The sequence below is a fragment of the Grampus griseus genome (assembly GCF_964374135.1).
Source record: "Grampus griseus genome assembly, chromosome: 5".
Taxonomy (NCBI): domain Eukaryota; kingdom Metazoa; phylum Chordata; class Mammalia; order Artiodactyla; family Delphinidae; genus Grampus; species Grampus griseus.
In genome coordinates, this window is record NC_138998.1 from 47,599,408 (window position 1) to 47,620,557 (window position 21,150).

The 21,150-nt window shown below is 41.9% G+C and overlaps 1 protein-coding gene across 1 annotated transcript; it reads left to right on the forward strand.

Annotated features, from left to right (window-relative positions):
* Nucleotides 1-6,746: 6,746 nt before the first annotated feature.
* Nucleotides 6,747-19,145, forward strand: LRRIQ4 (leucine rich repeats and IQ motif containing 4; the record flags this gene model as incomplete). Its single annotated transcript, XM_082654800.1, has 5 exons — nt 6,747-7,766; nt 12,368-12,541; nt 13,993-14,131; nt 15,150-15,346; nt 18,993-19,145. 5 exons carry the CDS (start codon nt 6,747-6,749, stop codon nt 19,143-19,145), a joined length of 1,683 nt encoding a protein of 560 aa, XP_082510926.1.
* Nucleotides 19,146-21,150: the final 2,005 nt, after the last annotated feature.

Here is a 21,150-nt window from a genome sequence, read left to right on the forward strand (position 1 = left end):
TCCAGTCCTTAGTAAGGAAGACAGAAACAAAACAGGAGTTAAGAACTTGTTCCTCTGTTATACCTGCACTTTTCCTTAATGGTCTTATTATTTTCGATATTACTTTTTAAAAAATTTTTATTGGAGTATAGTTGATTTACAATGTTGTGTTGGTTTCAGGTGTACAGCATAGTGAATCAGTTATACATATACATATATCCACTCTTTTTAAGATTCTTTTCCCATATAGGTCATTACAGAGTATTGAGTAGAGTTCCCTGTGCTATACAGTAGGTCCTTATTAGTTATCCATTTTATATACAGTAATGTGTATATATCAATCCCAGTCTTCCAATTTATCCCTCCCCTCTCCCCTTCGCTATTACTTTAAAAGCATCCTTTTTGAGGCCCAGGCCTTCTTGGGTAGAAGGTATGCTGACACTTTTCTTAGAAGCACACACCACTGTCTGTATTTTCTGTCCTACCTTTTGGGTATGTCTCTTTAAGAGTCCATGCTCAGATATCACTACTCAATCAGCCTGAGGTCTTTAGGATCCAGCTTCTCTAAGTCTCTACATCTCAAAGATCTTATTTGCTGAGTGGATTTCTGCACTATATGAACTAAAGAGTTTGCTAAACAAATATGCAAAACAAGATTTAAGATGAGGAACATCATATTACAAGTGCAAGCAAATAAACTTTTCTTATAGTTTTTTAAAATAAACTTTTAAAAAGTAAATTTAGGGGACTTCCCTGGTGGTCCAGTAGTTAGGACTCTGTGCTTTCACTGCACTGCAATGCAGCCCAAATAAATAAATTTAACCCACACTATTTCAGATAACTTGGAAATTTCAATATCAAAAAGAAAAAAGAAAAGAAAAGAAACATTCATCAGCAATCCCACTACCAAAGAACCACCACAACTGAGGTCTGGGGCTATTTCTTCCCTATTATTTTTCTTTATCCTTTTTTTCTTAAGTTAACATTGTGAGCAGCTTTCCCATATCATTAGATATTCTCTGAAAATTTTTAATATCAGCATAATTTCTGTCTTGTGGATAGATGTACATAAGAAATCTTTCACTTACCAGATATAAAATAGATAAACAACAAGGACCTACTATATAGCACAGGGAACTATATTCAGTATCTTGTAATAGCCTATAATGGAGAAGAACGTGAAGAAGAATATACTTATATATACATATGTATAACTGAATCACTGTGCTATACACCTGAAACTAACACAACATTGTAAATCACCTACAATTTAAAAAAATTTTTTTAAAGAAATCTTTCACTTACTTTAGGAAATTTTCATGTATTTAAATAATACTTTAGCACAATATTTCCCAAATTGTGTTTTGTGGAATACTAATCTACAAGATGCTCCAAATAGAATAGGTTTTACTGTCAAATAAGTTTGGGAAATGATGAATTGAACAATGCTAAAGAGATTCCTATCTACAACACTTCTCAGGACATTTAAAACTCTCAGGTGCTCAAAGATTCCTCAGATTGTTGAGCCTGGCGGGGAGGGAGGTTAAAAGTGCTCCCAGACTTAGGACTTTCGTGACCATGGTTAACATGGAATGCAATCCAAAAAATGCTAGTTTAGCATCCTCAACAGAAAACAAAGCAAGTAGATCTCAAACGGATTTACTTCCTGGAGCTGGGCTCTCACCGGGTTTCTTTCCTCTCTTCTGGCTACTACTTTCCTCGGTATTAAAAATGTTAAACAAAATTTCAGAAATAGAGACCTGATTGAAATAAAGACGTGTTTATTTGGGGTTTGTTAGGACTGCAACCCAGGAGACACAGATCCAAGAAGCACTTGAACTGTGTTCCACCAGACTACAAAATGGTGGGGGCTTATAAAGGCAAAAACCCCACAAGGTTACATAAATTGTTTGTCAAGAATTAGGATTGGAGCTGGCAAGAAGTAAGGGTGCTTGGTAAGCAAGGACTGGTTAGGAGTCTGAAACAATTACAAAATTGCAAAGGTGGGGGTAATTTGAAACTACAAGGTTGCAACTAGCAGCTGCTAGCAGATTCTGTTTTGAAAACAGCTGGTAGTGTCCTTGAGTCTGATACAGTTTAGAGAAAATTCAAGTTCTCAGTGATGAAGGAATGCATCTGAAATCATATCCACAATGGCCACTTGGCTCCATGTTGCATGCCTGTACCACAGTTACTCCATTTTGATTTTTAAACGATCTTAAGTATGTCATCAAAGAAGAGAGGATTGCCCTGAGAATTTCTCTGACGTTCATTCTGCCTGCCCTCAGCTGGCACGACCGTATCCAGGACATGCAGACAGACAGACTTACAGGTCATGTTTTTGTGAAGACATGAAGGAATCTTAGATTACAAGCTAAATATAGCTAAAGAAATTTACAAGAATATTTGTATTTAATTACCTGGCCATGGATGTCGATTATTTTAAAGCTTCAGCTATATCTTTCTGCTACTCTCTCTTTTATTTAAAATTCACTTAAGTATTGTATGTCAGGATTCTACGACACCAATAATTTATTTCCTATAGTGTATTCATATTAGGAGAAAATAATAAACCAGTCTGCAAAGTGTAAAGCAAAACCTAGGAATAACCAATTACACAAGAAAATGTCAAGACTCTAACCTAGATTTCATTTTTAATCCACACCGGAGTCTTGAATTCCAAATAATTTTTACTTAACAGCCTGTTTAAAAAATTCTAGTTAAGGGCTCATTTTGGAGGTGGTTCCCAATGCCCTCCTATACTGGAACAGCCAAGTACTGGGAAATCGAAGGGTTGAGGGTGTCATACTTGGGTGCCTATCCAGAACGTCTGTGTGACGCTGAACAAGTTACTTAAATTCTTCGATCTTAAATTTCCTCTTATGCTAAAAGCAGAGTATATCAATGCTCATCTCATGGTGCTTTGAGGAATACGAAGGCTTCTGGCACAATTCCATATCTACAACAAGTGTCCAAAATGGAAATGGTGGAGGGAGAGGGCGTTCACACTATACCTAACTTGCTACCGGATAATTCATGGGTGCAGAAATACTTAAAACCGAGCTGGCGTCGAGGTGCAAAGAGCGGTTTCCAGACCCTCTCGCCCACCTGGGCCCTGCTCTCTGGAGACTGCACAAAAAGGGGCCCAAGAAGTATATCCAGACAACCTTCTCAAAGACCGTAAGAGCAAAGCGACACACACACTTTAGTACTTCAGGACAACCCACCGCGCGAACAGCGTACCCGCTGCGGGAACTTGGGGCTCCGCTCCCGCCTGCGTTTGGGGGCGCCCCGAAGTTCCGGCCACAGCTGGGGTTCCCAGGGGCATCCTCCCGCCGGACCACCTCTGGCCCGAAGTCTGCTCGAAGGAATGGGCCTGGCCCCGACGGCCCTCGCGCGTTTTGTCCGGGCCAGGCCGGCGCCAAAGGACCCTCTATTTCTTACCGCTACCGTCGGCCGCCGCCCACGCCGGAGTAGGGGTCGTAGATGGGGCGGAAGGTGGGGTCCGGGACTCAGGCCTGGCCTCCTGCGGGCTACGCTGCATGCTCTCTGCATCCCGCGGGCCGCAGCAGCGGCGTTGTCATGACGACCGCGCGCGTGCGCCAGCCGCCCCAGGCAGCCAACGATCTGCGCCGGGAGCGGATCCACCGCGCGACCCTGAGCGCCGGAACCAGCTGGCTGTGGCGACCTTCGCCATTACTCCCTTGGTCCCTGAGGCCTGATTGGGCGGGCAGTGACCGCCGATGCTATGGAGGCTCCTAGGTCACCCCGTCTGGGTCCAGGTCACCTGCCCTGGGTTAAAGACACTGAGGGAGGGCACCCTGGCTCCTTTGCAGGGAGAAGTTCTCGAGGTTTAGGGGGCCCAGCTGATGGGCTAGGGCCCGGGGATACAAAGACGATTATGACACAGTCCTTTCCCCAAAGTGTGCACGTACCTGCGGAGGCCAGGCGCAAAAGCACAGAGTGGCACTAGCACAGATAGGGCGCGAAGGTAAGGGAGCATAAAGAGGCTTGTCGATCAGTCTTGCGGAGGGGTGGGGGCATCAGGGAGGGCTTCTTGGAAGAGGTATCATTCTGACTGGCCGGGGTGAACCTGCCAGAGGGCAAAACTGCTTTGTGCGTTTCTGGAGATGTGCAGGTTCTTGGGGCTGCCCAGATGAGCCCAGACTGTGTATTGGGGGCGAAGGGGGAGCTGTGTGGCAAGCGAGGCCAGATCCACGTGGAGTCCTGTGCATCCTCTGAGAAGCAGAGCTGTTATGGGGCAGGGCGCTGGGAGCTCTCAAATGGGGAACAGCTGATGGAGGATGGATTTGACACGACCTAGGGGAGATGCAGTATGAAGCAGCTCAGGAGAGATCATAAAGCATCAGCTAAGACTGGACTTTGGGGAATGAGAAGGAGACAGAACCCAGCGATAGTTACAGGGTAACATGTTCAGGATTTGGTACTTGGGCCTGGGGGAGAGAAAAAAAGGAAGGAGGGAAGGAAGGCCCTCTATTTGGGGTTACCATAGATCGAAGAGAAGTGGAAGGCCCCTGTAGAGCAGCGGTCCCCAACCTTTTTGGCACCAGGGACCGGTTTCGTGGAAGACAATTTTTCCACAGATGGGGGTTGGGGGGGAGGTATGGGGGGGGTGAAAGGGGCGGGGGATGGTTCAGGCGGTAACGTGAGTGATGGGGAGGGCAGATGAAGCTTCGCTCACTCACCGCCACTCATCTCCTGCTGTGCGGCCCGGTTCCTAACAGGCTGCGGACCGGTACCGGTCCATGGCCCCGGGGGTTGGGGACCCCTGCTGTAGAGGACTCTGGAACCAGTCAGAGACCCTTGGCCTGAGCAAAGGTGTAAGGAAGATCCTCAAGGTAAAAACAGGCCAGTTAGGAAGACAGTTCAAAGGTGAAAAACAAAATGTCTGAGTCCTCTCTCCTTCCCACTACCCCACCAGCCAATTCCAGACCACCGCTCCACTGCCAAGAAATTGTGCCAGGCAAGGCAGAGGTCTCTTGAAACCCTGTGCCTCAAGAGATTTTTAAGCATCACCCACAGATGTTAAGCATCACTTGTATTTCTTCAGATTACACATGATGATGATAGAAAAGACAATTATATTTTCATTTATCCCACGTGCTACCAACAAAGTTGAGAGGTAGCCTGAAATACTCAAGTGTGAGTGTAGGTGCAATTCAGCACCCGCCCTTCCCTATTCCTCCCTTAAAGTATTTTGAGTTAAGAAAATAGGGGAAAGAGAGGTTGAGGATTAATTAATTGCTGCTCCAGGGGAAGGGAAGCATACTCTTCCAAAGGAGCAAGAAGGGCAGAATTAGACTTTTGTTCTAGAGAGTGACTAACAGGGTCAGAACAGAATAAACAGGAAAGAGCTGCTTTAACCAGGCAAACGGCACTACAGCACTGTTCTCCCCGTCTGCCTTAGCAAAACAAAACAGTATTTACACAGAACGACAGCCTGCAATGTCAAAATGCATATCAAATAGGATGGTCAAAAAGACACCACATGTACAGCTCATTTCCATTAGTACCTTTCTCATCACCCCTAGTGATTTCCAGGTATGGAGGAGGGATGTAGTTTGGGAAAAAAACCCTCCCTGATTGGGGGGTAGGGGAGCAGGGGAGAGGGATGCTGAGTGGATTCACTGGGTGCTTATGTGTCAAGAACTCGGAGTAGAGGTCTAACTCGAATCTGAGATTTCTAGAAGTCAGAACCAAAGAAAGTATGTGAGGATGTCATTGTTCCTTGTCGTCCCTCGGTGTCCTAAGGGATTAGTTCCAGGACCCACTCGGATCCCAATATCCGTGGATGCTCAAGGCCCTTATATAAAACAACATAGTATTTGCATATAACCAATGCACGTCCTCCTTGCATCCTTTAAATCACCCCTAGACCACGTATAATACCTAATACAATGTAAATGCTATATAACAGCTGTAAATACCATGTAAAAGCTATGAAATAGTTGCCAGGGCACGGAAAATTCAAGTTTTACTTTGTGAAACTTTCTGGATTTTTTTTGGGGGGGTGGTACGCGGGCCTCTCACTGTCGTGGCTTCTCCCGTTGCGGAGCACAGGCTCCGGACGCGCAGGCTCAGCGGCCATGGCTCACGGACCCAGCTGCTCCGCGGCATGTGGGATCTTCCTGGACCGGGGCACGAACCCGTGTTCCCTGCATCGGCAGGTGGACTGTCAACCACTGCGCCACCAGGGAAGCCCTCTACTGGCCTTCTTTACATCCACAACTCTCTGGGGGATTTAAGGAAAAATGCAATTTTTGTTTCGTTTTTTGGCCACGCAGCTTGCGGGATCTCAGTTCCCTGACCAGGGACTGAACCCAGGTCATGGCAGTAAAAGCCCAGAATACTAACCACTAAGCCACCAGGGAACTCCCTAAAATGCAGTATTTTAAAGTACTATTTTTTTCCTAATGTTTTCTCGGTGTTTATGGTAAGATCAATGATCTTTTGCAACCTTCCACATCCAACCTGAAAATAGAATCAAAAGAGGCATTTCTAAAAATTGAAATTAGACAATCCTTCTTTTAAAATATAAGTCAACCTGTTAGGAGAAAGAGGGGTATTCTCCCAACATGAAACACAAAAGCCTACATTTTATGTTGTGTCGTAGTGAGCACTCAATTTAATCAACTAAACTTTATTTCTCTTAAGGATACCAAATCTGGTGGCAAGTAAACTGATATTGTTTTTGTTTCTTTTCACAATATTTCAGATTTTGAATATTTGAACTTTCCATCAGAATAATGTCAAATGACAGCACAAAATCAGAACATTCATCTAGAATTCATCAGAAAAATGATCCACAACAGGTCTCTGATAGAACATTTTTCATTGACGCTTCTAATCAGAGCTTGCTTACCATTCCAGCGGAGATTTTAGGCTTACGAGAATTAGAGGAAGTGCATCTGGAAAACAACCAGATTGCAGAAATCCCCAAGGATATTCAGCATTTAAGGGATGTCAGGATCCTCTACCTGAACAAGAACAAGCTGAAGAATCTGTGCCCCGAGCTGGGGAAGCTGAGCAACATGGAGGGCCTGGACCTGAGTGACAACCCGCTCCTGGCCTCGTCCCTTCGGGTCCTCGGCGGCATCAGCAAGTTGCGTGAGCTCCGCCTCTACCGCACGGACCTGGCGGAGATCCCCACCCTCGTCTGTAAACGCCTTCACCACCTCGAGCTGCTCGGACTGGCGGGAAACCACCTGAAATCTCTGCCCAAGGAAATAGTGAACCAGACCAAACTGAGGGAGATCCACCTGAAGCAAAACCAATTTGAAGTTTTCCCTCTGGAGCTGTGTGGTCTCTTCAACCTGGAGATCATCGACCTGGATGAGAACAAGCTAAGTGCCATCCCAGAAGAGATTGGGAACCTGTCGAAGCTGAAGAAGCTCTACGTGGCCTACAACAGCCTGCCTGCTCTCCCGGAGTCGCTGTGCCAGTGCTCCAAGCTGTCGGTGCTGGATTTATCCCACAATCGCCTCCACTCCGTCCCGCACACCCTGGCCGAGCTCTCGCAGGTGACGGAGATTGGGCTGAGCGGGAACCACCTAGAGAAGGTGCCGCACGTCCTTTGCAGGTGGACCTCGCTGCACCTGCTCTACCTGCACAACACCGGCCTGCGGGTGCTGCGCCGCCCCTTCCGACGCCTGGTTAACCTGCGCTTCCTCGATCTCAGCCAGAACTATCTGGAACGCTGTCCATTGCAGATCTGTGAGCTGCAGAACCTGGAAATCCTGGCGCTGGATGATAATAAAATATGCAAGGTACCGATCCCCTTCCTGGCTGTCGCTATGCTCCCACCAAGGGCCCTTCCGGCCCTAAGCTGGTGTAGTTCTGTGTCTAAACATCAGGAAATTCGAACTGAGTTTACGAGTGAAAATCCGGGGTTAACAGATATATCCAACAGGGTCACCATTTATGTTACTTTTCCCGCTCTGAATAGCAATAGTGATCATAAACGGTAGCTGATGTTTACTTACAATATGTACGTGCCGGTCACTGGGCTAAATGTTTTACATGTATTGATATTATCCCATTTAATCCTCACAATAACTTTTCGATGTGGCTGATATTATCCTCAATGATCTATGAGGAAAATGAGGCATGCGGAGCTTAACTAACTTGTCAAGGCCACACACCTGTACATGAGAGAGTCAGGATGCCAACCCACAGCACTGGGTTGCAGGGTTCATGTTCTTAACAAGACTACCTCCTAACGGGGTTTCCTGAAACAGCAGAGTTCTCTGACACATACAGCCTTAGGCTTTAATGTTCCATTCACGGGAAACTGCAAAATCAGTTTGTCCCTAGAGAAACTCTCCCACATGTGTGCAGCGTGGTGTGTTCAAAAACGTTCATGGTAACATTGTTGATAGTCATGACGTATGGGAGATAATCTAAATGTCAGTTGGTAGAGGAATTCGCAAGTAAATTGCGGTATGTTTGTAAAATGGAATACTACACAATAATTTAAGTGAACTGGAGTTATACGTGCCAATGTGGGTAGATCTCAAAAGTGTGATGTTTATTAAAAAGTAAAACACCTAATGGCAGAATATTATATCACATATAAATCTTTAATCACACAAAACTACATACACACAACACACAACACATTTTATGGATATTTTTATATGTAATAAAAGTATAAAAATATGTACTGGAAAAAAACTCACAAAATTCCTAATAATGGCTGCCTCTTGGAAGAGGGAGGAAGTCAAGGAAATGAGGATGGGATCATAATTCAATTTGTTTTGTTTTTTTTTTTGCGGTACGCGGGCCTCTCACTGTTGTGGCCTCTCCCGTTGTGGAGCACAGGCTCTGGACACGCAGGCTCAGCGGCCATGGCTCACGGGCCCAGCCGCTCCACGGCATGTGGGATCTTCCCAGACCGGGGCATGAACCCGTGTCCCCTGCATCGGCAGGTGGACTCTCAACCACTGCGCCACCAGGGAAGCCCCAAGAACTCAATTTTAATTGCAGTAGTTCATTTCGTTCATTAACGAAAGGTTTGGACGGCGGGTACAGATGCTTTTTTTAATTTTATATTTTTATTGAAATATAGTTGATTTACAATGTTGTGTTAGTTTCAGGTGTACAGCAAAGTGATTCAGTTGTGTATATATATGTTTCTTTTTCAGATTCTTTTCCATTATAGGTTATTACAAGATATTGAATATATCTTTTTTTTCATATTTGAAAATTTAAAAGAACAGAGTTCTGTTAAAAGCAAAAGACAACTGTAGTGAGAGAGAAAGGGAGGTTTGGAAATCAACAACAGTAACCAAATATTAGGTCTGTTTTTCCTAGCCGTGAACACCACTCTCATGTACTTCATACATTATAAAAGACCTAGCCTTAAAGTTGTTTTTTGTTCTTTTTTAATCTTTTACTTGACTTTCAATTTCTAGAACTTTGGGTTGTTTTTTTTTTTTTTTTGGTTTTCCTCATTGCTAGAGAGTTTCAAAACTGCCTTTCAGGAAGTAAATATTTTGATGATGACTTTAAGATTTAGGAAAAGAATCTAGGACTCAATTTCTACTTAGGTAGCAGCCCACCTTGGAGGATTTTCGAGATTCTGTGAGAAGTCCTCTGCCCGGCTCCCAATTCTTCTGCAGCTCATGTAAGAAATTCCTTTTATAGTGAACAAAGTCTTGTCATTCCACAGTTGGGAGTGAAAGGCTCAAAATATAAAGCACCCTTGGGAAGTTCACTTAAATCCTATTGAGTCACGAGTGATACCTAACCCTTCCCTGTGAGACATTTTAAGAAATCAGGGTGGAGGAGGGAATCACACACAGATGGCTCCTTAACAAAGATTAGCCTCACCCAACACCAAGTTTTACTGCAAGTCAAACTGCACCTAAATGTGAACACGTTCAATGTTATTATGTTGAACATGAAAATCTCCACGTACCAGTGCTTATTATTCTTCAGTTCTTACGATGGTATTTCTGCGGCTTTTGTCTTCCTTTTTCAATTTCCTATTATGCCTCCAGCAACCTCCCAATGCATTTCTCTCCATAATGACACGTTGCCTTTAAGCCAACGCCTTATCACACCCCAAAATTTGCCTCATGGCCTTCTGGCGCTAGAAGCCTGGCCAGTTGCTTTTTCTTTCCTAGATGGAGGCAAAAATAGCTAACTTTCAGTGTGTATCTAGATGGATTTTATTTGTATGGTACATTTCTATTGTTGACTGAAAAAAGACAGACAACCTAAAAGTTGAGAATTATGTTTTATTTGGTGGACAAAACTGAGGACTTAAGCGAGGGATGCAGCCTCTCAGATAGCTCAGAGGGTCTGCTCCACAGAGGGAAGGGAGGAGCCGGGATATATAGGACTTTTTGCAACAAAGACCAGGTAGTCGGAACTTCAAAAGATTACTGTTAATTAAAGAAAACCAAATTCTCAAGTTAAGGAATTTAGCACATTTCTGTGTATGGGAAGGTGCAAGAGTCTGGGCTCACTGAAATCATTCCTTTGATATGCACCTCAGCTATCTAGGGCCATCCTGAGTCTCCTCAGGGTGCACCGTGGAGGGTGACTGCAGTGGCTGAGGGCTTGGGAGTGGGCAGCCCATTTGTCTCCATCCTGAGTTCCCTCAGGGCTCACTGTCAGGGGGCTGCAACATCTTTTGTTTTACTGATTTGGCTGGTAACATTTTTCATTCACACTATTAAGGGGGAAAATTCAACCTCAGAATGGCTACAGCTCAATTATAGTGTCAGCAATAATTGTTCTCATTTGACGCTCGGCAGGTTTTCTGTACATCCAAGTTTACTTACACTATACTTTGATATGACTATGACGGGATTAATTATTAGATCTTAAATATCCTGGGGAAAAAAATCTTTAAAATTCAGTAGGCTTTTGAAAAAGAAAAGCTAAACCTATGAACGAAGTAAACAGCAATAAGAGTGAAATGACTAGGTTATAATGAAGTGGTTAGATTGAAAACTCTTTCCCCATTATTTTGGACTGCATTGAACGCAGATGCTTCCCACTGAAGGGATCTAAGGGCCTGATGAAGAATTTTGAAATAGCCAAGAAGGAAAGCTTAAACATCAGTTTCTCTGGAGGTTGACTTGTTCTGAGTTTTCTTTTTTTAATGTTAATAAATAAGTAAAACTGTAAGCAGTTTATAACTTTTTACGAAAATGAACCCTCACACTACACAATAAAGAGAAAAATGGCTTATGGCAGATTCCAAGTGTATGAGACTTTGGCCTGTAGGTCAAAAGAAAGCCCACTATAGAGATAATCTATTCACTAATTATTTACCTATTCCACCCATCTAGAGAGAGATTGGGTTGAGCCAAACCCTATTAACCATTGTCATGAAAAGTAGAGTGGCAGATTAGGGAATGGGTGGGAGGAAAGCCCAAAGGCTGAAGCAGGGACCCGTGAGGAAGGATTTGCCAGGGAACTATATTTCAAAATGAGTTAAGAAGCTATTAAGACACAGAGTTGGGCCTTTTTTCCTACAAGAAAATAGGTATTTCTGTAACATAATCAATAGGGTTGTGTCACATATTTTAAGAGTGAGATTTTTCCATGTGGTTCCAGAGGGCCAGAAAGAGGCCAATAGGTGGATGTATTAGTGACACAGATTTTTGGCTTGACAGGAGAAGGAAATTTGGTAAGTAGTGGTCTTCAGCCAATGAGCTTTTCATCCCAGGAGGTGGTGTTTAAATATGGGCTGGATGGCTAGCGATGGAACATGTTCTACCACCATATTAGAGGGTTAGAATAGAGAGACCTTTTTAAGGCCTTCCAACTCTGAAAGTCTGGGAGTGGGAGTCTGTGAAATGCCTGCCTAATACCAGGACAGGTAGCCTTGGGATTCACTGGAGGGCAGAAGATATAATTGTAATTCATTGTTTCCTTCCAACTGAGATTTTAACTAAAGTTTCAGAATTGCTGAGCTAAAGCCTTTAAGGGTGAGAGGTCATGTCACTAAATGGATCAGTTCCAATAACAGAATTAATTATGAATATTATAGTTGCAATATTACACTAATAAGCTTAGTACTTTTTCTTTCAGTAGTGTCAAGCATTTGATACACTACAGCTTAAAAATTTGCAATAAAGTAGGTTAAAAATTGCTCTAATTTTATCCAGTGCGTAAAAGTAAAGAGCAGAGAGGCTGGGGGAAAGGTAGAACTCCAGACTTTATATATCTATGAGTATAAATACTATATATGCAAACGTATGGGCTAACTTTTCATCAGTAGGAGATGCTAAATTGCTCTACTTATTTTTTAAACATTCTGCCTCAAAACTAAAAGCCCAATTTATTTTCTTACTGTTAAAAATAATCTTGACCTGAATAATCTTGACTTATCTTTTTGGAATACTTCCAGTTACCGTCAAACTTTGGTTTACTTTCAAAACTGAAGATTCTTGGACTAACCGGAAACCAGTTTCCTTCCTTTCCAGAAGAAATCCTTTCTTTAGAGTCTTTAGAGAAATTATACATTGGCCAAGATCAGGGAGCCAAGCTTACCCATATGCCAGAATGCATTAGGAAACTACAGGTAAGCCTCCCCAAACGAGCAGGCAAAAAATTATACGCCCTGATTCCTTAAATTGGCTGATACTGAGAAGACTTGGTGTTGTTCTCACAGGTTGCATGTGGAATCATCCATACGAGATTCCTAGCTGCCAGCAAGCAGTCACTGTTACGCTTTGAGGCTTCCACTGTCTTCCTAAACAGCCCCGGGATCCATCCTCCAAGAACATTGTATTGTAATTGCTCTTGGATATGTCAAGCCATACTTGTTTCTACTGTGTGCTTTGGCATGTTTTATTTGCAGAAACTGAGCCATACCACTTTGCAATTAATTTCCACTTTTAAAAAATATTCCCTGAAAATGATACTATTTTGAAGTTAAGGTATCATACAGATGACATGGCTGGGAGTCTGCATTTTGGATGGGACAGTCTGATTTCCCTCCCTGCATGGTGGAAGGCGTATCATGGTGTACTTAACTATTGCACCAGGTTCATGCTGAAGATGGGTCCACAGCACTATGCTAAATCCTAGCAAAGCAACAAGATGACATCATTCAAAGTAGCCATACCAGTGTGTCTTTATGTATGCGTACTTTAAAGATTTTTTTTTTCATGTTCCTGGTGCTACACTTTAATAATGATAAACTAGGTGTAACTTTAATAATGATAAAGTAGGTGTAACTACATAACTCCCAGTCCTGGAACTGAGCAATGGCATGTACAGAACAGGTACATCTCACCTATTCCTAATTCTCTGTTCCTTTGCCCTGTGTTCACAGAACTGCTTTCATCAACTTGCTCCTTGTACGTGTCACGCCACACTCTCCAAAATCTTAGGGTGAAATGCAAACATTAAAATCTTGCCCAGTGAATCTGAAAATAGTTAACCTATTCTCTGTACATTGTGGTTACATCCACTTGGGCAATGTTGGATTGATGTCTGTGGCAATTGCAATTCTGTAGCAACTGCCACAGAGAATTAGCTCTTGAAAGGGAGCAAATGATATTTGTAGTTAAATGATCCAAACTGTTTTTCCATAAAGTTCTCGTGAAACAAATAAACACTAGATTCCCATGTTCTCTTTTCCCTGCATACGTGAGAACCGCAACTGATGGCTTAACTCAAAAATAATTGTAGTTTTTGATGATGATTCTTTAAATGTGTGTTTCCCTTTACCCCAATGCATAATATCCCCATTGAAAGAACATGGAGGGAATTCCCTGGTGGTCCAGTGGGTAAGACTCTGCACTCCCAATGCAGGGAGCCCAGGTTTGATCCCTGGCCGGGGAACAAGATCCTGCATGCATGCTGAAACTAGGAGTCCACATGCAGCAACTAAGACCCAGAACAGCCTAAGTAAATAAATATTAAAAGAAAAAAAAGAAAGAACATGGGAACTCACAGGTGATTCTGGTTACCATAATTCTTTTATCAATGTAAGGGTCATTACGGTATACTCTCATGTTATTTCAGAGTCTTAAAGAGCTGTATGTAGAGAACAATCATCTCGAGTACCTGCCTGTATCCTTGGGATCAATGCCCAACTTGGAAATTCTTGATTGCCGCTGCAATCTGATTAAGCAACTTCCAGATGCCATTTGCCAAGCACAAGGTGAGGACTCTTTGTAGATCCACAGCCCAGTGGAGTTTGAGACCAGCGTTGAAGGCTTCCTTGCCCTACTAAAGATCAATCTCAGTGATGAGGGCTTAGACCTACCCCATCATCTCCTTGCAGAGCTTCCTAGTAGTGTGGGGAAGGCCAGGTGCCAGGTTAGCACAGCTAAGAGCCTCACAAAGGCAATTAGATTGTTTATTAAGAATTGAAAAGAAAATAGCAACTGCTAAGAAAGTTAGCACTCATCCATATAGTCATTATGCCATGAACAAGAATTTACTGAATACCTACTATCTGCCAGAATTTGGAGTTGGGGGTCCCGTATTAAATTTGCTTTAGGTCAATAAGTCACTTGAATAAAAGGAAAAGGATTGACCCAGAGTAATGAAATTAGCGAGGGGGGACTTTTGGAGCTACATGATTGACATGAAAAATCATACATGATTCATATTTGAACATGCAAACATTTTCCACTAGGCTAAACCACTATTTGTAAATCCATCCATTCGCTGAACAGGCTTTTGCTGAGATCCTACAGGAACCAAACAAAAACTTTTTCTTTGCCATGATGTGCTGAATCTTCAGGTTTATAGATGTGTTTTCAAGCTATGACTTATTCTTTAATGAAAGGAGGATGAAGGAATATGAGTGGAAGCTGTTGCCTACCCATACCCATAGGACATAATTCAAAGATTAGCGGCAGGGGCGGGTATGAGGTACTCCTTAGTCATGCTCCAGACCGTGCATTTTTATCCTCTCTTTGATCCCTGGAGGAATGGAACGTTCTCAACATTTTTTAGTATTTACTATTTTCCTGTCTCTAACACTGATTTACACTGGCTCCAACAACCTTGAGTTGTTATGAAAAAGAGAACTTGGTCTGCCTCATTAAATGTGCCGTCTTTTGTTACATGGCATAGGAGGAAACATTTCAAAGTGATTGGACTCAAGAATGCATGCTTTAATTTTGCTTGTTTTTAAGACAAATTCATTATTTAAAAAAAAATCATTTCAGCTTTGAAAGAATTACGGCTCGAGGACAACTTGATCACCCATCTTCCAGAGAATCTGGATAGTCTAGTGAATCTAAAAGTTCTGACACTGATGGGCAATCCCATGGAAGAACCCCCAATGACAGTGTGTGCCGAAGGCGCTGAGGCTGTACGGGCGTACCTTAAAGAAAGAAGAAATATGAAGACAATGGCAACAAAGGTAAAATCAGCAAAAATTTTGTATAACGTATTCACAGTTGCTTGGAGTGGGATTAGTGTTAAACTATAGATATATGAGGCTGCTCTTTACACATCTATACCTTGAGACTAGAGATTCTTATTTACTTTTATATCCCCAGGGCTAAGCAAGAGAGTTTTTAACATCATCCTAGCATTTTTTGTCTTTTCTGTTCCTTTTCTCTGTGTCAGATGAGAAGCAGACAAATAGGCAAAAGAAACAAAAACTTCAAATTCCCAAACTATCTAAAACTGTTGGACTATTCACTGGAGTGAAAAGCTGATGTTAACAAAGTCAGTAAGATGAGACTGAAAAATTAGAAATGAAAGCATTTATGGATCAGAGGTCTAGAGACCAGAGTTCTGCTCTGCCCCTAACTTAGCATCAAAGGGCTAAGAGCCTTGTCACTCTCCTTGCCCACCAAGCCCATGGAAACATAAGGATATCCCAGACAGCCCAAGAACGTGTCCACTTCAGTCAGTATTCAGTATTCTTCATTCAACTGGTCCAAACCCCCATCATCTCAAACCCAGATGACTGCATTAGCCCTCCAACTAGTGTCCCTACTTCCTCACCTGCTTCCCCTGTGATACATCTTCCACTCAGCAGTCAGACCTACGCTGTTAAAACCTAGGTCAGATCTTGCCATGCCTCTGCTGAAGTGGACAGCTCTCCATGTTACCTGAAATAAGAGTTAGTCTTTGGTCTGTAAGACCCTTTATCGATGGCCCTCAATCATATCAGACCTAACATCCTCCCTTTCCTGGTAAATATTGTGTGATACCTCCTTTACGCTTCTGAAATTAAACTCATAGATAATATAAGCTACCACAAACATAATTTTAATAAATCAAAACAATGCCCGAGCTGCAACATAAAGGAAAAAAGTTTATGTTAAAATATTAATTTTAATATGTATATACTCAGGAATGAAAATAATATTTGGGGGATACTTCTTAAAAGCATTTTGAAAAGCCATGCACCCTCTTGCACATTTTAAAATTGATATTTAACCTTTTTTGTCACTAAGTTTAAATCATTGCAAAAGATTTACTTTCCAGTGAATTTTACATACTGACATCTTAAAATAGAGTTGTTATATCAGTATTTTAAATGTATCCAATGGAATCTAAGTACCATTATGATTTGGTATGTCAGTAAACAAGTTCTTATCTTACATGCAAAAATTTTATGTCATTTCTTTTTCTTCTTGAACGTGTATTTCCATTCCATTTTCCCCTCAGAATTAACCTTAGTGTGTGTGTGTGTGTGTGTGTGTGTGTGTATGTCATTTACGGATCACCTCATACTTCTAGGCTACAAAAATATTTATATAAATTAAAATTTTAAATTAAAATTTTTTTCTATGATCACAGTGTTGTAATGTTCTGGATTGAGTCTTAGTGAAATTAGTAGTAGTATAAAATTGACCAAAACAATATAAAATCTATTATAAATTTTGATATTTAATTATTTGACTTACAGGAGTTTTGGAAAGACTTTTTCACATAGTTTATACATCCTTGCATAACTATTAATTATTGCTAGAATGAGATAAAGTTTGGCATCAGTTCCATTTCTATTTTTTATTTTACAGATGAGAAACCTCGTTTAAATTCTTAAGTTGACAAGAATGGAAAAAGGTGTTTTTTTTGCCTATATTGTTTTGTTTTAAGTGACAGGGCCTCACATATCTCTGAACTTCTTCCAGATGTATCCCCAAAAATAGATAGCAGGCTCTAAGCTGACAAATTAACTTCACTTTTCTTGAAGGCAAAGAGCCGGAAACCACCTGACTTATAAAAGGATTGGTTACCCAGTCTTTAGAGCCAACATCAATATTATTATTATTTTAATACATTTATTTATTTTTGGCTGCGTTGGGTCTTCGTTGCTACGTGCAGACTTTTCTCTAGTTGCGGCGAGCAGGGGCTACTCTTCGTCATGGTAGGTGGGCTTCTCATTGCGGTGACTTCTCTTGTTGAGGAGCACAGGCTCTAGGTGCACAGGCTTCAGTAGTTGCAGCACATGGGCTCAGCTGTTGTGGCTCACGGGCTTAGAGCACAGGTTCAGTAGTTGTGGCTTACGAGCCCAGTTGCTCTGCGGCATGTGGGATCCTCCCAGACCAGGGCTCGAACGCGTGTCCCCTGAATTGGCAGGCAGATTCTCAACCACTGCGCCACCAGGGAAGCCCCATAAATTTGTTTTCTAAGTCTGTGAGTCTCTTTCTGTTTTGTAAATAAGTTCATTTGCATCTTTTTTTTTTTTTTTTTAGATTTATAAGGGTTTCAATTTAATGAGATGGTCAGGGTAGGCCTCATTGGGAAAATGACTGTCTTAGCTCAGGCAGCCATTACAATGTATCATAGCTTGGGTGGCTTGAACAACAGAAACTTATTTTCTCACAGTTCTGGAGGCTAGAAGTCCGGGATGGTCCATGGTGCCAGCATGGTCAGTTTCTGGTGAGCGCTCCCTTCCTGCCTTGCAGACGGCTGCCTTCTCACCGTGTCCTCACATGACAGAGAAAGAGCAAGGTTTCTGATGTCTCTTCTTATAAGAGCACTGATTCCATCATGAGAGCCTCACCCTCATGACCTTATCTAACCTCATTACCTTCTAAGGCCCAATCTCCAAATACCACCACATTGGGCATTAAGGCTTTTCAACATACGAATTGTGGGAGCAGGGGACACAATTCAGTCCATAGCAATGACAATTGAGCAAATTCTTGAAGAAGTGGAGGGGTGAACCATCTGAATATTAGGAAGAGTGTTCCAGGCAGAGGAAGCAGTAAAGGCAAAGGCCCTGAGCTGGAGCAGTGCCTGCGTGTGTCTGCATTGCTGGAGCAAGTGAGCAAGGGGGAGACAGTTAAGAGATCAGGTGGGAGGGGCAGATTGGATAGGGCTTTGTAAGCCATTGCAAGGCCCTGAGTTTTGGGGGGTGGTGGTTGTTTGTTTGTTTGTTTTTGTTTAAGACGTGGATTTATTTAGAGAGATACACATTCCATAGACAGAATGCCGTCCATCTCAAGAGGTGAAAATGACCTTGGTAGAAACATACTCCACAGACAGAGTGTGGGCCATCTCAGAAGGTGAGAGGCCAGGACTTGAGTTTTTATTCTGAGAGAAACAGGGAGCCACTGGCAGGTTCGAAGAGTCTACTACAGAAGAGATTTCCTGAACAGGTGCGAAGGAATAGGATCTCAAGAACAGGTAAGGGCCGCCTGTAGGTAGGAGCGCAGGTAGTCCAGGAACAAGAGGAAGGCAGGGTACAGGCATACCCATTCCCCTTGCTGTGCACTGTCACCTCTGCCATCTGGCAAATCATACAGTCATGTGTTTATTGTTTATCGTCTATTCCCCTCACTGGGATGTGAGTTCCACAGAGTCAGTGACATTGGTATTTAGCTGCTGTTTCCCAAATGTCTAGAACAGTGCTTGGCACATAAAGCACCAAATACTTGAAAAATGCTTTGCCTGGATGACTGGCCAAGTGAGAAAGAGAGAAAATAAGGTTCAGAGTTCTAGTGACATTCATTCTCCACATCTTGAAAACTACATACCAGAACAAAGAGCTGTAACCATCCCCAGTCCACTGTGGTATGAGCTGATGCTGTTCTTGTTTTCAGATTCAGGCATGGTGGCGTGGAATAATGGTACGCAAAGGATTTGGGAAATTTGAAGACCTGCTAAAATTGCAAAAGAAGGGGAGGAATTCTCCAAAAGATAAGAAAGGAAAGCAGGATGTAAAAGGAAAATCTGTCAAGAAAAATAAGAAATAATTCTATAAATGTATGAATTGAGGTAATGAACCCTGATGGATTAAGAATCTCTAGGAATTAGATGCCTACCACACAAAAATTATTCACAGAGTTACGGTTATATATAAAAATAAAGGTTCTTTTACTGAAATGTTGATGGATTAAAATGCCTGGGAATTGCTTCAGAATATCAGGGAGAGGTAAATGTGAAGAATCCAGCTGAAATAAGATTGGCCAAAAAGAAGCATGTGATAGGTACATGGAGGTTCACTGTACTATCATGTCTACTTTTAAAACTTTCAATTATGAAATAATTCACAGGAGGTTCCAAAGAAATGTACAGGGAGGTCCATGCACCCTTCACCCTCCCTCAGTGTTGACATCCTACATAACTATAGTATAGTAACAAAACCAGAAAATGGACCTCACTACCAGCCACAAGGCTTATTCAGATTCCATCACTTATACATGCACTTTTGTGTGTGTGCATGTGTGTGTCTGTGTGTGTGAGTGCGTGTAGTCCAATGCAATTTTCTTACATGTAGCTTTTGTGAAGCCACCACCACAGTCAAGATACAGAATTGTTCTATCAATCACCACCAATCTCCCTTGTGCTATTGCTTTTAGTCACACCTACCCCCTACCCCTCTTCCAATCCCTAACCTGTAATTTTGTTATTTCAAGAAGATCATGTAAATGGAATCACATAGTATGTAACATTTGGGGACTGGCCTTTTTATACTGTATAATTCACTTCCAGTCCATCCAAGTAGTGCAAGTGTCAATAGTTCATTCCTTTCTGGTTGCTGAGTAGTATTGCATAGTTTGTTTCACCATTCACCCTTTGAAGGGTGTTGCTCTGTTTCCAGTTGTTGGCTAGTATGAATAAAGCTGCTATGAACATTTGTTCATAGGGTTTTGCATGAGCACAGGTGTTCATGGAATTCATGGGAATGCTGAAAGAAGTGAAGAATCATTACCTAAAACACCCCCATTTATACCACTCAAGACCTCCTCACCCTTTTTTTTCCTTTTTTTTTTTTTGGCCACACTGTATGGCTTGTGGGATCTTAGTTTCCTGACCAGGGATTGGACCCAGGCCAACAGCAGTGAAAGCAGTGAGTCCTAACCACTGGACTGCCAGGGAATTCCCATGATGACTTTTTCTTTTAGAGTGGTATTGATTTCAAATTCTACATGTCTTTCAAGCAATGATTGCAGTATGAATTATTAGTGTAGCAAGAAGAAAGCAAAACATAACTTGACTGGAGCATATCAGAATAGAAATGTGTGAACAGACCCCTCTGCCATGCAATGAATTTCATGCTCTAGTAAGAGAAAAATAAAAAATTCCAAAAATCACTTAGAGCAGCACAGAAACTTTAATGAGTTAAGTAGGTTTTTTGTGGCAAATTCCATGCCAAAGAAATGCTCAGAGGTAATATGTTAATTTGTTTATTTTAGCAATAAAATATTTTACTTTATTTTCACAAGGTATTTTTTGATACTGGGTTTTGAATTTTCGACCACTTTTAATGAAGATTTGTATGTCAGTGGCCATTATTAGTGTTCATGGTTTATATCTGAGATAAAAGCCAAGAGAACAAAAAATAATATACCACTGAAAGGAATACTTTCTGATAAAAATGTGAGTGGACCACATTAAGATACATATAATGGTAAAGAATATGAAAATGTTCCACAGTTTGTGCCTTTCACATTAGAATTTCACACACACACGCACATACACATAAACACACACCCTTATATTTAAAATATTTAGGAAAAGAGAGGCAGAAAATTCCAGGGCAAGACAAAGGGAGATGCAGTACCAGAATCTAAGCATTTTTGTCAGGGCTTCTAAACAGCAAGTGAACTAACTATATATCAAAACAAATGAAAATCCATTGAAAAGTATCATTCTTGTTTTATAAAATAGAGAATAAAGACATGCTCACATTAGATTATTATAGACAATATATATTCACAAACCTCGTGTACTGTAAATCCCACCAAACAGTCCAGA